Source organism: Rhinoraja longicauda, chromosome 19, assembly GCF_053455715.1.
Source record: "Rhinoraja longicauda isolate Sanriku21f chromosome 19, sRhiLon1.1, whole genome shotgun sequence".
NCBI classification, from domain to species: Eukaryota; Metazoa; Chordata; class Chondrichthyes; order Rajiformes; family Arhynchobatidae; genus Rhinoraja; species Rhinoraja longicauda.
In genome coordinates this window covers 3426387-3443913 of record NC_135971.1, presented here as the reverse complement: position 1 = coordinate 3443913, position 17527 = coordinate 3426387, and the positions used below count along the sequence as shown (strand labels likewise).

The 17527-nt window shown below is 50.7% G+C and overlaps 2 protein-coding genes across 2 annotated transcripts in view; both read left to right on the top strand.

Moving 5' to 3' along the window:
* LOC144603008 (zinc-binding protein A33-like) overlaps positions 1-17527 on the top strand; it is an 852507-nt gene that overhangs the window by 142835 nt on the left and 692145 nt on the right.
* Positions 3967-17527, top strand: part of LOC144602501 (uncharacterized) — an 18210-nt gene continuing 4649 nt past the window's right edge. Inside the window, exons 1-5 of the mRNA XM_078415633.1 lie at positions 3967-3987; positions 6049-6133; positions 9026-9316; positions 12078-12340; positions 16659-16814. Of these exons, the coding sequence (XP_078271759.1) occupies positions 3967-3987; positions 6049-6133; positions 9026-9316; positions 12078-12340; positions 16659-16814 (816 nt within the window). The remainder of the gene's footprint in view (positions 3988-6048; positions 6134-9025; positions 9317-12077; positions 12341-16658; positions 16815-17527) is intronic.

Sequence of the window (17527 nt, the reverse complement as noted above, 5' to 3'; positions counted from 1 at the left end):
TATCTCTCCCCATCCACTCCTCCCTCTCTCTCTCTCCCTCTCTCTCTCTCTCCCCTCCTCTCTATCTCTCCCCATCCACTCCTCTCTCTCTCTCTCTCTCTCTCACACCCCTCTCTTCCTTCTCTCTCTCTCTCTCTCTCCCCATCCCCTCCTCTCTCTCGTCAGCGTGGGGGGGGGGGGGGGAGATATGGGGGGGGGGGGGAGAGAAGGGGCGAGATCGGGGGGGGGGCTAGATCGTGTGAATGGGCAGTACTCACCTGACACGCTGTAACCACCGAATTGGCAGCGCTCACTGGCGGATGGGACGACTCACTCTGCAAACAAGAAGCACCTGCATTTATATAGCACCTGCGGACGCACTCCCTCAAACCACCAGTCTGTTGCCGGCCCCTGGTTTGTTCTGGCCCCTCTCTATCTTTCAGTCTGAAGAAGGGTCCCGACCCGAAACGTCGCCCATTCCTTCTCTCCACAGATGCTGCCTGACCCGCTGAGTTACTCCAGCACTCTGTGAAACATCAATCAACCCAACTCAACCCAACTCAACCCAACCCAACTCAACCCAACTCAATCTCCACCCATTCCTTCTCTCCACAGATGCTGCCTGACCCGCTGAGTTACTCCAGCACTCTGTGAAACGTCGCCTATCCATGTTCTCCACAGATGCTGCCTGACCCGCTGAGTTAACATAGAAAATAGGTGCAGGAGTAGGCCATTCGGCCCTTCGAGCTGCACCACCATTCAATATGATCATGGCTGATCATCCAACTCAGTATCCCGTACCTGCCTTCTCTCTCCATACCCCCTGATCCCTTTAGTCACAAGGGCCACATCTAACTCCCTCTTAAATATAGCCAATGAACTGTCCTCAACTACCTTCTGTGGCAGAGAATTCCACAGACTCACCACTCTCTGTGTGAAGAAAATGGCCTACCCCTTATTCTTAAACTGTGGCACCTGGTTCTGGACTCCCCCAACATTGGGAACATGTTTCCTGCCTCTAACGTGTCCAACCCCTTAATAATCTTATACGTTTCGATAAGATCCCCTCTCATCCTTCTAAATTCCAGTGTATACAAGCCTAGTCGCTCCAGTCTTTCCACATACGACAGTCCCGCCATTCCGGGTATTAACCTAGTAAACCTACGCTGCACGCTTTCATTAGCAAGAATATCCTTCCTCAAATTTGGAGACCAAAACTGCACACAGACCAACCTCCCTTCCATTGACTCCATTTATGCAAACGCTGCGTTGGCAAGGCCAGCAGCATAATCAAGGACCAGTCATGCCCAGACCACTCCCTCTTCTCCCCTCTCCCATCAGGCAAGAGGTATAGAAATGTGAATAAACACATCTCCGGATTCAGGGACAATTTATTCCCAGCTGTTATCAGGCAAATGAACCATCCTGTCACAACCAGAGAGCATCACTGAACTACTATGGAAATATAGAAACATAGAAAATAGGTGCAGGAGGAGGCCATTCGGCCCCTCGAGCCAGCACTGCCATTCAATATGATCATGGCTGATCATTCAAAATCAGTACCCTCCCATATCCCTTGATTCCGTTAGCCCTAAGAGTTAATCTAACTCTCTCTTAAAAAACATCCAGTGAATTGGCCTCCACTGCCTTCTGTGGCAGAGAATTCCGCAGACTCACAAGTCTCTGGGTGAAGAAGTTTTTCCTCATCCCGGTCCTAAATGGCCTACCCCTTATTCTTAAACTGTGACCGCTGGTTCTGGAATTATCCAAAATCGGGAACATTTTTCCTGCATCTAGCCTGTCCAATCCTCTAACAAATTTAGAGGTTTCTATAAGAGCCCATCTCATGCTTCTAAATTCCGGGTAATACAAGCCTGGTCGCTCCATTCTTTCATCATACGTCAGTCCCGCCATTCCGGAAATTAACCTAGTGAACCTTCGCTGGAGGAGACCAAAACAGCACACAATACTCCAACTGCACACAACACAATCCCAGTCGACCCATTCTTGCATCTACTCTCTACCTTATTGGTGACCCACGGACTGTCCTTGCAAACTACAATCTGCCACAGGCAATGATGGTCCAATTCGACACTGCCTTTATCGAGTCTGTCCTCAGCTTCTCCATCATGGTCTGGTTTGGCTCAACCAACAAGCACGACATCTGGAGGCTGCAACGGATCGTTCGCACAGCTGAGAAGGTTGTTGGCTGCAACCTTCCCTCCCATCGACAAACTGTACACTGCAAGGGCTAGGGAAGCGAGCGGGGCAAGATCATCTCTGACCACTCTCACCCTGGCCCGCAAACTCTCTGAAGCACTTCCCTCTGGAAGGCGACTCCGGACTGTCAAAGCAGCCACAGCCAGACATAAAAACAACTTCTTCCCACGAGCAGCATCTCTACTCAACAGCCAAAAGTCTGTAGCCTCCTTTTGCTCTGGTATTTTATTTCATTCGTCACATGTTTGAATTATAATGTTTTGGTTTTAATTGTCTACGGTATATTGTGTTGTCACTTGCGAGCAAACCACCAAGGCAAATTCCTTGTATGCATACGTACTTGGCTAATAAAATGTATTCAATTCAATTCGATCCTTGATTTGACTTTGCTGGCTTTACAATGGACAATAGACAATAGGTGCAGGAGTAGGTAATTCAGCCTTCGAGCCAGCACCACCATTCAATGTGATCATGGCTGATCATTCTCAATCAGTACCCCATTCCTGGCTTCTCCCCATACCCCCTGACTCCGCTATCCTTAAGAGCTCTATCTAGCTCTCTCTTGAATGCATTCAGAGACTTGACCTCCACTGCCTTCTGAGGCAGTGAATTCCACAGATTCACAACTCTCTGACTGAAAACGTTTTTCCTCATCTCCGTTTCCAAATGGCCGACCCTTATTATTAAACTGTGGTCCCTGGTTCTGGACTCCCCCAACATTGGGAACTTGTTTCTTACCTCTAACGTGTCCAACCCCTTAATAATCTTGGATGTTTCGATAAGATCATCCTTCTAAATTCCAGTGTATACAAGCCTAGCCGCTCCAGTCTTCCAACTTACGACAGTCCCGCCATTCCGGGAACTAACCTAGTAAACCTACGCTGCACGCCCTCAATAGCAAGAATATCCTTCCTCAAATTTGGAGAACAAAACTGCACACAGTACTCCAGGTGCGGTCTCACTAGGGCCCTGTACAACTGCAGAAGGACCTCTTTGCTCCTATACTCAACTCCTCTCGTTATGAAGGCCAACATTCCATTGGCTTTCTTCACTGCCTGCTGTACCTGCATGCTTCCTTTCAGTGACTGATGCACTAGGACACCCAGATCTCGTTGTACGTCCCCTGTTCCTAACTTGACACCATTCAGATAATAATCTGCCTTCCTATTCTTACCACCAAAGTGGACAACCTCACACTTATCCACATTAAACTGCATCTGCCATGTATCCGCCCACTCACACAACCTGTCCAAGTCACCCTGCATTCTCATAGCATCTTCCTCTACCTTGCACTGAAAGCTATTCCCTGATCATGCATCTGTACGCAGCAAGTGGATCAACTGCAATCATGTGTTGTCTTTCTGTTGACTGGATTGATAGCACGCAACAAGAGAGCTTTTCACTGTAACTTGGCACATGTGACAATGAACTAAACTGACCCCCAATTTGGGGGGGGACGCTGCCCCTTTAAGAGGGCGGCCCCGCCCCCACATTGGACAAGCCACGCCTCACGTTGCCCAGGCCACGCCCCACGTTGTCCAGGCCGACGCCCCACGTTGGCGCAAGGCCACGCCACACGTCGGAGAGGCCGACGCCCACGTTGCGCACGCAACGCCCCACGTTGTCCAGGCCACGCCCCACGTTGGCGCAAGGACGCGCCGCACGTCGGAGTTGGCACGCCCCGCGTCGCCCAAGCCACGCCCCGCGTCGCCCCGCGTCGCCCAGGCCCCGCCTCACGTTGCGCGCTGACGTCACGGGCCGGGAGCCATGGCGTCCCTGGATGCTGAGGTGAGCGAGCGGCTGAGGAGACGAATCATTCTCCCCCCCCCCCCGCCATCCCCAACGGCCAAACCCCGCCGGTCCACCCCCCACGCCACTCGTCCTGCTCGCACCCCCCTCCTCCCCACCGCCGCCCTTCGGCTCGGAACCGTGGTCCCGTTTCCATCCCCCCACCTTAGACCCCGAGTCGACTCCGAGCGAACGGCGGCCATTGCTCTGGCGCTTTGTGAAGCCGCAGGGGGGGCGGAGCTGAGTCGACCCCGCGCCCTGTGTACCTCATGTCTCCCATTCCCCATGCGGGTGGAGCTGTGCATATATGCAGGGTCACGGGCGCGTCGGCGACCCTGGAGGGTGAACCCCGCATCCTGTGTACATCATCATCTCCCTTTCTCTATGCGATGGAGCTATGGAATATATAGCGTTCGGGGCGCGTCGGCGAACCCTGCACCCTGTGTACCTTATCTATTCCTCTCCCCATGCGGTGGAGCTACGCAATATGCAGGGTTAGGGGCGCGTCAACGGTTTTGGGAGGGTGAACCCCGCACCCTGTGTAACGCATCGCCGCACTCTTTTTTCCCCCTCTCCGGAGCATTCGATACACACGGTCAGGGGCGAGAGTTAAGTCGGCAGGGCGACCGATTGGCGGAACCCCAGATACTGTGAGGTGCATTAACTTTCCCTCCTTTTCCTTTGTAGGACATTCGCCATGCGGGGTTAGGGGCGGGCTGGTTGACCCATTACTGAGGCTGGAACGTTTTTTGACAACAACCTGTAGCTTTTGAGCATAATAATTATCCCATTAAGTTAATCTGAAGAAGGGTCTCGACCCGAAACGTCACCCATTCCTTCTCTCCCGAGATGCTGCCTGACCTGCTGAGTTACTCCAGCATTTTGTGAATAAATCGATTTGTACCAGCATCTGCAGTTATTTTCTTATAAGTTAATCTGGAGGCCTGCCTTTATGTTCACAAGTTACAGGAGTAGAATTGGGCCCATCGAGTCATAGAAACATAGAAAATAGGTGCAGGAGTAGGCCATTCGGCCCTTCGAGCCTGTACGCACCGCCATTCAATATGATCATGGCTGATCATCCAACTCAGTATCCCGTACCTGCCTTCTCTCCATACCCCCTGATCCCTTTAGCCACAAGGGCCACATCTAACTCCCTCTTAAATATAGCCAATGAACTGGCCTCAACTACCTTCTGTGGCAGAGAATTCCACAGATTCACCACTCTCTGTGTGAAAAAAAACTTTCTCATCTCAGTCCTAAAAGACTTCCCCCTTATCCTTAAACTGTGTGACCCCTTGTTGTGGACTTCCCCAACATCGGGAACAATCTTCCCCCATCTAGCCTGTCCAACCCCTTAAGAATTTTGTAAGTTTCTATAAGACCCCCCTCAATCTTCTAAATTCCAGCGAGTACAAGCCAAGTCTATCCAGTCTTTCTTCATATGAAAGTCCTGCCATCCCAGGAATCAATCTGGTGAACCTTCTCTGTACTCCCTCTATGGCAAGAATGTCTTTCCTCAGATTAGGAGACCAAAACTGTACGCAATACTCTCATCCTCTCCGTTTTCACAGCGTGACAGCGGAGGCGTTTGCTGACCGTAGCAGCTGGAACAGTCCGTTGCTGGGGTGGTAGGGGTCCCCCATAATGTTGCTTGCTCTTGATCTGCACCTCCTGATGTATAGGTCCTGCAGGGGGGCGAGTGTAGTTCCCATGGTTCGTTCTGCCGAACGCACTACTCTCTGCAGGGCCTTCCTGTCCTGGGCAGAGCTGTTCCCAAACCAGACTGTAATGTTGCCGGACAGGATGCTCTCTACAGCCCCAGAGTAGAAGCATTGAAGGATCCTCAGAGATCCTCAGATTCACCACCCTCTGGCGAAAGACATTTCTCCTCACCTCTTTCCTAAAAGAACATCCTTTAATTCTGAGGTTACGACCTCTCGTCCCGGACTCTCCCATTCGTGGAAACTGTGGTTGGGAATTCTCGGACTGTGTGCTTCTCCGTTGGAATGGCTTTGATTCTCTCTCTCCTTCCTTCCCTCCCTCCCTCCTCTCCCCCAGTGTGAGATCAGCACCGCGGGCCAAACTGCAGCAGAGGCACAGATTGTCGAGTTGGAGCCAGGTACTGGCAGCAACGCAAGTACAGGTGAGGATGCTGTCTTCTCCAACCATTCTGTTGCCTGCAGCTCAGAAGCTGGTCTGCGCACAGCAAGATCCCACAAGCAGCAGGGCACACGTGCATCATGGGTGTAATGGCGACGCGGACATTATTTACTTCCATCTTCTCCTTTCATGTCCATCATCCATGTTTCAAATGTTACATCACGGTCGTCATCCGTCCTGAAAAGGGCACAAGCTTCCGGCGACAATCGGTGGAGTGGGAGCCATCACTTGTACAATAGATGATGGTGGTAGCAGAATTAGCTCAGGACATTTCCAGTTTCCAGCCCCGCGATGGAGACACTTCTGCTATGGGGCCATTTACTTCCATTAAAAAGATGGAAGGATTGTGACAGACAGAAAATGCAGGAGTAACTCAGCGGGTCAGGCAGCATCTCTGGAGAACACGGATAGGTGACGTTTCACAGAGTGCTGGAGTAACTCAGCGGGTCAGGCAGCATCTGTGGAGAACATGGATAGGTGACGTTTCACAGAGTGCTGGAGTAACTCAGCGGGTCAGGCAGCATCTCTGGAGAACATGGATAGGTGACGTTTCACAGAGTGCTAGAGTAACTCAGCGGGTCAGGCAGCATCTGTGGAGAACATGGATAGGTGACGTTTCACAGAGTGCTGGGGTAACTCAGCGGGTCAGGCAGCATCTCTGGAGAACATGGATAGGTGACGTTTCACAGAGTGCTGGAGTAACTCAGCGGGTCAGGCAGCATCTGTGGAGAACATGGATAGGTGACGTTTCACAGAGTGCTGGAGTAACTCAGCGGGTCAGGCAGCATCTGTGGAGAACATGGATAGGTGACGTTTCACAGAGTGCTGGAGTAACTCAGCGGGTCAGGCAGCATCTGTGGAGAACATGGATAGGTGACGTTTCACAGAGTGCTGGAGTAACTCAGCGGGACAGGCAGCATCTCTGGCGAGAAGGAGGGGGTGACCTTTCGGGTCGAGACCCTTCTTCAGACTGAGCGTCAGGGGAGTGGGAGGTACATAGACAAGGAAGTGTGAGGTGTGAAAACTGGATAAAGGAAATAGAGATCAAGGAAAATGTGGAATAGATCAGTGCTTCTTAAACTATTTCAGTGTCATTCACCCTTGAGTCTTTATCACAAAATGTCATTCACCCCCGACTAAATTTCCTTATGTTTTTTGGTAATATTCGTCTTACTCCCTTGTGTATAATTTTATATATATTAAGTCATTCACCCCAAAATAATTTAATTCACCTTTGGGTGAACAATTAATCCGTTTAAGAAGCACTGGAATAGATCAACTTGTATACACTGGAATTTAGAAGGATGAGAGGGGATCTTATCGAAACGTATAAGATTAATAAGGGGTTGGACACGTTAGAGGCAAGAAACATGTTCCCAATGTTGGGGGAGTCCAGAACAAGGGGCCACAGTTTAAGAATAAGGGGTAGGCCATTTAGAACTGAGATGAGGAAAAACTTTTTCAGTCAGAGAGTTGTGAATCTGTGGAATTCTCTGCCTCAGAAGGCAGTGGAGGCCAATTCTCCGGATGCATTCAAAAGAGAGCTAGATAGAGCTCTTAAGGATAGCGGAGTCAGTGGGTATGGGGAGAAGGCAGGAACGGGGTACTGATTGAGAATGATCAGCCGTGATCTCCTAATAGACAATAGACAGATTTTGGTCTCCTAATCTGAGGAAAGACATTCTTGCCATAGAGGGAGTACAGAGAAGGTTCACCAGATTGATTTCTGGGATGGCAGGACTTTAATATGAAGAAAGACTGGATAGACTCGGCTAGTACTCGCTGGAATTTAGAAGATTGAGGGGGGATCTTATAGAAACTTACAAAATTCTTCAGGGGTTGGTCAGGCTAGATGCAGGAAGATTGTTCCCGATGTTGGGGAAGTCCAGAACAAGAGGTCACAGTTTAAGGATAAGGGGGAAGTCTTTTCGGACTGAGATGAGAAAGTTTTTTTTCACACAGAGAGTGGTGAATCTGTGGAATTCTCTGCCACAGAAGGTAGTTGAGGCCAGTTCATTGGCTATATTTAAGAGGGAGTTAGATTTGGTCCTTGTGGCTAAAGGGATCAGGGGGTATGGAGAGAAGGCAGGTACGGGATACTGAGCTGGATGATCAGCCATGATCATATTGAATGGCGGTGCGTACAGGCTCGAAGGGCCGAATGGCCTACTCCTGCACCTATTGTCTATTGTCTATCATTGTTCGTTGGGAGAAGGTAACAACAAAGCAACTAGAGATGAAATGTAGTCGCTCAATGACTCTAACCTAAATTTGGAGAATTTGATGTTTGTTCTCAAAATGCTGGAGTAACTCAGCAGGTCAGGCAGCACCTCGGGAGAGAAGGAATGGGTGACGTTTCGGGCCAAGACCCTTCTTCAGACTGATACATTTCCACCCAGAGAGTTGTGAATCTGTGGAATTCTCTGCCACAGAGGGCAGCGGAGGCCAATTCACTAGATGTTTTCAAGAGAGAGTTAGATTTAGCTCTTGGGGCTAACGGAGTCAGGGGTATGGGGAGAAAGCAGGAACGGGGTACTGATTGTGGATGATCAGCGTTGATCACATTGAATGGCGGTGCGTACAGACTCGAATAGCCTCCTCCTGCACCTATTGTCTATGTTTCCTGGATCTGTAGGCAATGGATGGCTTTGATTGTAGTCATGGATTATTGACTTTATTGTCACATTTCACAAGGCATGGTGCTAAGTCTGAAGAAGGGTCTCGACCCGAAACGTCACCCATTCCTTCTCTCCCGAGATGCTGCCTGACCTGCTGAGTTACTCCAGTATTTTGTGAATAAATACCTTCGATTTGTACCAGCGTCTGCAGTTATCTTCTTATACAATACTTTGATGTTTGTGCCGTTGAGTTGCAGGGATCGGTGAAGCCGCTGAGTCAGCCTCCAGGAGACCGGGCCAGGGAGTGACCCCCACAGTGAACCCCACCGGCGACTCGATGGGAAACATCAGCTCCATGAGCAACAAGGCAGCAGCTCCTCCCTGCGAGCCGGCTGAGGCACGTCCCGCGGAGGTAGAGGCTGCCCGAGGGGACGAGACGGGATGCAGGGAGACTCCGTGTAAGCCCAGCGAGGCCGGTCCAAGCCTGGAGCTGCAGGCCGCTGACACCGGGCCCATCGCCCGCTCCACACCCCAGCCTCTACCCAAAGGTATGGGACCATTTCAACAGACAATAGGTGCAGGAGGAGGCCATTCAGCCCTTCCAATCAGTACCCCGTTCCTGCCTTCTCCCCGTACCCCCTGACTCCGTTATCCTTATCATCATCATCATCATCATGTATTTACAGCCGGAAACAGGCCTTTTCGGCCCTCCAAGTCCGTGCCGCCCAGCGATCCCCGTACATTAACACTATCCTACACCCACTAGGGACAATTTTTACATTTACCCAGCCAATTAACCTACATACCTGTACGTCTTTGGAGTGTGGGAGGAAACCGAAGATCTCGGAGAAAACCCACGCAGGTCACGGGGAGAACGTACAAACTCCTTACAGTGCAGCACCCGTAGTCAGGATCGAACCTGAGTCTCCGGCGCTGCATTCGCTGTAAAGCAGCAACTCTACCGCTGCGCTACCGTGCCGCCATTTCAACAGACAATAGGTGCAGGAGGAGGCCATTCAGCCCTTCCAGCCAGCACCGCCATTCAATGTGATCATGGCTGATCATTCTCAATCAGTACCCCGTTCCTGTCTTCTTCCCATACCCCCTGACTCCCCTATCCTTAAGAGCTCTATCTCGCTCTCTCTTGAATGCATTCAATAGACAATAGGTGCAGGAGGAGGCCAATCGGCCCTTCGTGCCAGAACCGCCATTCAATGTGATCATGGCTGATCATTCTCAATCAGTACCCCATTCCTGCCTTCTCCCCATACCCCCTGACTCCGCTATCCTTATGAACTCTATCTCGCTCTCTCTTGAATGCATTCATCTCAGTCCGAAAAGACTTCCCCCTTATCCTTAAACTGTGACCTCTTGTTCTGGACTTCCCCAACATCGGGAACCATCTTCCTGCATCTAGCCTGTCCAACCCCTGAAGAATTTTGTTAGTTTCTATAAGATCCCCCCTCAATCTTCTAAATTCTAGCGAGTACAAGCCGAGTCTATCCAGTCTTTCTTCATATTAAAGTCCTGCCATCCCAGGAATCAATCTGGTGAACCTCCTCTGTACTCCCTCTATGGCAAGAACGTCTTTCCTCAGATTAGGAGACCAAAATCTGTCTATTGTCTATTAGGAGATCACGGCTGATCATTCTCAATCAGTACCCCGTTCCTGCCTTCTCCCCATACCCCCTGACTCCGCTATCCTTAAGAGCTCTATCCAGCTCTCTCTTGAATGCATTCAGAGAATTGGCCTCCACTGCCTTCTGAGGCAGAGAATTCCACAGATTTACAACTCTCTGACTGAAAAGGTTTTTCCTCATCTCCGTTCTAAATGGCCTACCCCTTATTCTTAAACTGTGGCCCCTTGTTCTGGACTCCCCCAACATTGGGAACATGTTTCCTGCCTCTAAGAGTCAGAGTTGAATCGTAGTTCATTTAGTGTCTTTGTTTGACATGTATTATGGCACTGGGTGGTGCTTTGATTTATTTTGTACATATTATTGTAAATAATTGATGAAATTATTTTTGGTTCAAAAAAAATTATCAGACCATTTGAACGGGGTTTTTAGAAGGAAAGATTTGGAAGGATGAGAGGGGATCTTATTGAAACGTATAAGATTGTTAAGGGATTGGACACGCTAGAGGCAGGAAACATGTTCCCAATGTTGGGGGAGTCCAGAACCAGGGGCCACACAGTTTAAGAATAAGGGGTAGGCCATTTAGAACGGAGATGAGGAAAACCTTTTTCAGTCAGAGAGTTGTAAATCTGTGAATTCTCTGCCTCAGAAGGCAGTCGAGTTGTTGCCTTACAGCGAATGCAGTGCCTGAGACTCGGGTTCGATCCTGACAACGGACGCTGTCTGTGCGGAGTTTGTACGTTCTCTCCGTGACCTGCGTGGGTTTTCTCCGAGATCTGCAGTTTCCTCCCACACTCCAAAGACGTGCGGGTTTGTAGGTTAATTGACTGGGTAAAATGTAAAAATTGTCCCTAGTGTGTGTGTAGGATAGTGATAATGTGCGGGGATCGCTGGGCGGTGCGGACCCGGTGGGCCGAAGGGCCAGTTTCCGCGCTGTGTCTCTAAATCTAAATCTAGAAAGGGAGAAATGTTTACTAGGTTAATTCCCGGAATGGCGGGACTGTCGTATGTTGAAAGACTGGAGCGGCTAGGCTTGTATACACTGGAATTTAGAAGGATGAGAGGAGATCTTATCGAAACGTATAAGGTTATTAAGGGGTTGGATACGTTAGAGGCAGGAAACATGTTCCCAATGTTGGGGGAGTCCAGAACCAGGGGCCACAGTTTAAGAACAAGGGGTCGGCCTTTTAGAACGGAGATGAAGAAAACTTTTTCAGTCAGAGAGTTGTGAATCTGTGGAATTCTCTGCCTCAGAGGGCAGTGGAGGCCAATTCTCTGAATGCATTCAAGAGAGAGCTGGATAGAGCTCAAGTCAAGACAAGTTTATTTGTCACATACACATACAAGATGTGCAGTGAAATGAAAGTGGCAATGCCTGCGGATTGTACTCTTAAGGATAGCGGAGTCAGGGGGTATGGGGAGAAGGCAGGAACGGGGTACTGATTGAGGATGATCAGCCATGATCACATTGAATGGCGGTGCGTACAGGCTCGAAGGGCCGAATGGCCTCCTCCTGCACCTATTGTCTATTGTCTATAGACAGTTTTGAAAGGGGACTGGGTAGAAATGGAGAAGTGTTGTGGGGAAACGAGAGGGTGGAGGGAACTGTGTGAGAATAGGTCCAGGGTGGGCTGCTGCCATACTGCCCTGACCCTTGCTCTCTCTCCCCCAGGTCATGCTGCCAAATCCTTCTCCGCCTCTCCCACCAAGGCTCCGGGGGCCAACCGCGCCAAGATGACTCTCACTGGCGTCAGCAAAACTCCCAACGCCATCCAGAGCTTGGCCATGAAGCTGCTGAGCGTGCCGAGCTGCCGAGCGGGGAAAGATGCCCCCACCATGGCCCCGGCTCCGGCCCCGGCCCCGTCCGCTCCGGCCGCCCAGGACGACAAGCCCAAGGTCCACAAGGCTCGGAAGTCGATATCCCGACCAGCCCAGGTACCGCGCGTCTGTGTCTCCCGGCGCTGCGTTCGCTGCAAGACAGCAACGCTACTGTCAAGTCAAGTCAAGTCAATTTTATTTATTGAAGGTCTTCAGCTTATGATGTCACAATGCCCCTGTGAGATGGGTGTGACGTCACAATGGACAAGCAGCTGCTATTGGGTGTCTACTCTTTACAAATTTACATATTTTTATGAGAAGCACTTGGTCAAGTCAAGTCAATTATATTTGTATCGCACATTTAAAAACAACCCACGTTGACCAAAGTGCTGTACATCTGATTAGGTTCCAATGGAGAAAAAAATGAAGCATACAGTAGCACGCAAACAGTTCACAGCGCCTCCTCAATGAGCCTCAAACGCTAGGGAGTAGAAATAGGTTTTGAGCTTGGATTTAAAGGAGTGGATGGAGGGGGGGGGGCAGTTCTGATGGGGAGAGGGATGGTGTTCCACAGTCTAGGAGCTGCAACCGCAAAAGCGCGGTCACCCCTGAGCTTAAGCCTAGACCGCGGGATAGTGAGTAGCCCCAAGTCGGCCGACCTGAGGGACCTGGAGATAGAGAGGGGGATTAGAAGATTTTTGATGTAGGGAGGGGGTGGTGTCCATTTAGGGCTTTATACGTGAATAGGAGGAGCTTGAAGTTGATTCTGTACCGTACAGGGAGCCAGTGGAGAGAGGCCAGAATCGGGGCGATGTGGTCCCTTTTACGGGTACCCGTCAGGAGTCTCGCTGCGGCGTTTTGGACCAGTTGCAGGCGGGACAGGGAAGATTGGCTGATCCCAGTGTAGAGGGAGTTGCAGTAGTCTAGGCGGGAGGAAATGAAAGCGTGACCGCCCCGCCCAGCCTTGGATGCAAAGCCGCGCGCTGGGGTCACAGGCTTGGCTGCACCAAGCTCTCCCCACACACTGTGTCTGTGTCTCAAAGTCTCGAACGCCTCCATGCCAGTTAACCCACAAACCTGCACGTCTTTGGAGGTTTGTAGGTTAACGTATAAGATTATTAAGGGATTGGACACATTAGAGGCAGGAAACATGTTCCCAATGTTGGGGGAGTCCAGAACCAGGGGCCACACAGTTTAAGAATAAGGGGTCGGCCATTTAGAACGGAGATGAGGAAAAACTTTTTCAGTCAGAGAGTTGTGAATCTGTGGAATTCTCTGCCTCAGAAGACAGTGGAGGCCAATTCTCTGAATGCATTCAAGAGAGAGCTAGATAGAGCTCTTAAGGATAGCGGAGTCAGGGGGTATGGGGAGAAGGCAGGAACGGGGTACTGACAATGATCAGCCATGATCACATTGAATGGTGGTGCTGGCTGGAAGGGCCGAATGGCCTACTCCTGCACCTATTGTCTATTGTCTATTGGAGTGTGGGAGGAAACCGATCTCGGAGAAATCCCACGCGGGTCACGGGGAGAACGTACAAACTCCGCACAGACAGCGCCCGTAGTCGGGATGGAACCCGGGTCTCCGGCGCTGCGTTCGCTGCAAGGCAGCAACTCTGCCGCTGTGCCACCGTGACCGCCCTGACTCAACTACCTCCTCTGGCAGCTCCTTCCGTACACCCACCACCCTCTGTGTGGAAAGGTGGCCTCTCATTGCCCCGATAGGTACATGGACTGGAAACATTCAGACTGATCTTTACAGGGCGGCACGGTGGCGCAGCGGGTAGAACTGCTGCCTCACGGCGCCAGAGACCAGGGCTTCCACCCTGACCACGGGCGCTGTCTGTACGGAGTTTGTACGTTCTCCCCCTGACCTGCGTGGGTTTTCCCCGTGTGCCCCGGTTTCCTCCCGCACTCCAAAGTCGTGGGTTAATTGGCTTGGTATAACTGTCCTTTGTGAGTGTAGGGTGGTGTTAATGTGCGGGGGTCGCTGGTCGCTGCGGACAAGTTGGGAAAAGGGGTCGTACAACAAGATCTGGGTGTCCTAGTGCATCAGTCACTGAAAGGAAGCATGCAGGTACAGCAGGCAGTGAAGAAAGCCAATGGAATGTTGGCCTTCATAACAAGAGGAGTTGAGTATAGGAGCAAAGAGGTCCTTCTGCAGTTGTACAGGGCCCTAGTGAGACCTCACCTGGAGTACTGTGTGCATTTTTGGTCTCCAAATTTGAGGAAGGATATTCTTGCTATTGAGGGCGTGCAGCGTAGGTTAATTCCCGGAATGGCGGGACTGTCGTATGTTGAAAGACTGGAGCGACTAGGCTTGTATACACTGGAATATAGAAGGATGAAAGGGGATCTTATCGAAACGTATAAGATTATTAAGGGGTTGGACACGTTAGAGGCAGGAAACATGTTCCCAACGTTGGGGGGGTCCAGAACCATTTAGAATCCTCTACCATTTGAGAGTCTGTGACTCACAAAAGACTGTGACTTAATCCGTGCCCCTCGTGATCTTGTACACCTGAAGTTGCTCTGAAATCTCTCCCCTCTTACTTTAAGCCTGTGCCCTCTGGTTCTAGAATCTTCGACCCTGGGAAACAGACTTGTGAGTGTTCACTTTATCCATGCCCCTCATGATCTTGTACACCAGGGGCCACACAGTTTAAGAATAAGGGGTCGGCCATTTAGGACTGAGATGAGGAAAAAACTTCTTCACCCAGAGAGTTGTGAATCTGTCGAATTCTCTGCCACAGTTATCCACTATAAATGTGAGGTTATCCACTGTAAATGTGAGGTTATCCACTTTGGTGGCAAGAACAGGAAAGCAGACTATTATCTGAATGGTGGCCGATTAGGAAAAGGGGAGATGCAACGTGACCTGGGTGTCGTGGTACACCAGTCATTGAAAGTAGGCATGCAGGTGCAGCAGGCAGTGAAGAAAGCCAATGGTATGTTGGCATTCATAGCGAGGGGATTTGAGTATAGGAGCAGGGAGGTTCTGCTGCAGTTGTACAGGGCATTGGTGAGACCACACCTGGAGTATTGCGTGCAATTTTGGTCTCCTAATCTGAGGAAAGACATTCTTGCCATAGAGGGAGTACAGAGAAGGTTCACCAGATTGATCCCTGGGATGGCAGGACTTTCATATGAAGAAAGTGGATAGACTCGGCTTGTACTCGCTGGAATTTAGAAGATTGAGGGGGATCTTATAGAAACTTACAAAATTCTTAAGGGGTTGGACAGGCTAGATGCAGGAAGATTGTTCCCGATGTTGGGAAGTCCAGAACAAGGTCTCACAGTTTAAGGATAAGGGGGAAGTCTTTTAGGAATGAGATGAGGAAAAACTTTTTCACCCAGAGAGTGGTGAATCTGTGGAATTCTCCGCCACAGAGGGCAGTGGAGGCCAATTCACTGGATGCTTTCAAGACAGAGTTAGATTGAACTCTTCGGGCTAACAGAATCAAGGGGTATGGGGAGAAAGGAGGAACAAGATACTGATTGTGGATGATCAGTCATGATCATATTGAATGGCGGTGCTGGCTCGAAGGGCCGAATGGCCTACTCCTGCACATCTATTTTTCAATAAAATAACCTGCAGATGCTGGTACAAATCGAAGGTATCACGAAATGCTGGAGTAACTCAGCAGGTCAGGCAGCATCTGTGGAGAACATGGATAGGTGACGTTTCACAGAGTGCTGGAGTAACTCAGCGGGTCAGGCAGCATCTCTGGAGAGAAGGAATGGGTGACGTTTCACAGAGTGCTGGAGTAACTCAGCGGGTCAGGCAGCATCTGTGGAGAACATGGATAGGTGACGTTTCACAGAGTGCTGGAGTAACTCAGCGGGTCAGGCAGCATCTGTGGAGAACATGGATTGGTGACGTTTCACAGAGTGCTGGAATAACTCAGCGGGTCAGGCAGCATCTGTGGAGAACATGGATAGGTGACGTTTCACAGAGTGCTGGAGTAACTCAGCGGGTCAGGCAGCATCTGTGGAGAACATGGATAGGTGACGTTTCACAGAGTGCTGGAGTAACTCAGCGGGTCAGGCAGCATCTGTGGAGAACATGGATAGGTGACGTTTCACAGAGTGCTGGAGTAACTCAGCGGGTCAGGCAGCATCTCTGGAGAGAAGGAATGGGTGACGTTTCGGGTCGAGTCTGAAGAAGAAGAACTTCAGTCTGAAGAAGGGTCTTGACCCGAAACGTCACCCATTCCCTCTGTCCTGAGATGCTGCCTGACCCGCTGAGTTACTCCAGCATTTCGTGATACCTATGTTTCTGTGACCCCTCCAGCAGTCTGCAGGACAGGCCCTTGTTTGGCGGGCGGGCGGGAGGGAGGGAAGCGGGCGTTGTGGAGAGTGGGGTCTGCGATCTCCGAAAGGTTCCATGGTCAGGGTCCTGCAGCCCGGATGACCGGTGTCCATTTTGCCTGCAGAGGCCTGTGGCCGAGACGAGGAGCCTCCCCTCGGAGTGGGGGGGGGCGGCCCCGGCCGGGGGAGTGGCGGACGTGGAGTACGTGGCCCAGCCTCCAGAAGAAAACCCAGAGGGCCACAGGGCCAGGAAGTCCATCCTGAAAGGCAGCTTCAGCCAGGTACGGATGCAAACCCGCGCCCCGGGGGTCACCATGCTCACCCCACACACTGTGTCTGTGTCTCAAAGTCTCAAACGCCTCCAAGCCAGTTAACCTACAAACCTGCAGAGTCGCAAAAAGGCTTTGGGGAACAAATAGTTTTGTTTGGAGAAACACACACACACACACACACACACACGCACACTCACGCACATTCACGCACACTCACGCACATTCACGCACACACACACACACACACACACACACACACACACACACACTCACGCACATTCACACAACACACACACACACACACACACACACACACACATTCACTCACTCGCACAACACGCACACAATAATAATAATAATAATAATGCATTACATTTATATAGCGCTTTTCATACACTCAAAGACGCTTTACAGGGATTTCTAGAACATAGCGAAGTGAATAAATAGATAAATAAGTAAACGAACAGAGAAAGGAGACAGAAGGTGAAGCGACGGTCAGTGGTTGAAGGCAGTGCTGAACAGGTGAGACTTCAGTGATGTTTTGAATGTGGTGAGTGAGGAGGTGTCTCTGACGGTTTGGGGTAGTGAGTTCCATAGGGTGGGAGCAGTGATGGAGAAAGCCCTGTCCCCCCAGGATCTGAGTTTGGTCCGGATGGGGGGGGGGACAGGAGATTGGCAGCGGCAGAGCGGAGGGTGCAGGTGGGAGTGTGCCTGTGGAGGAG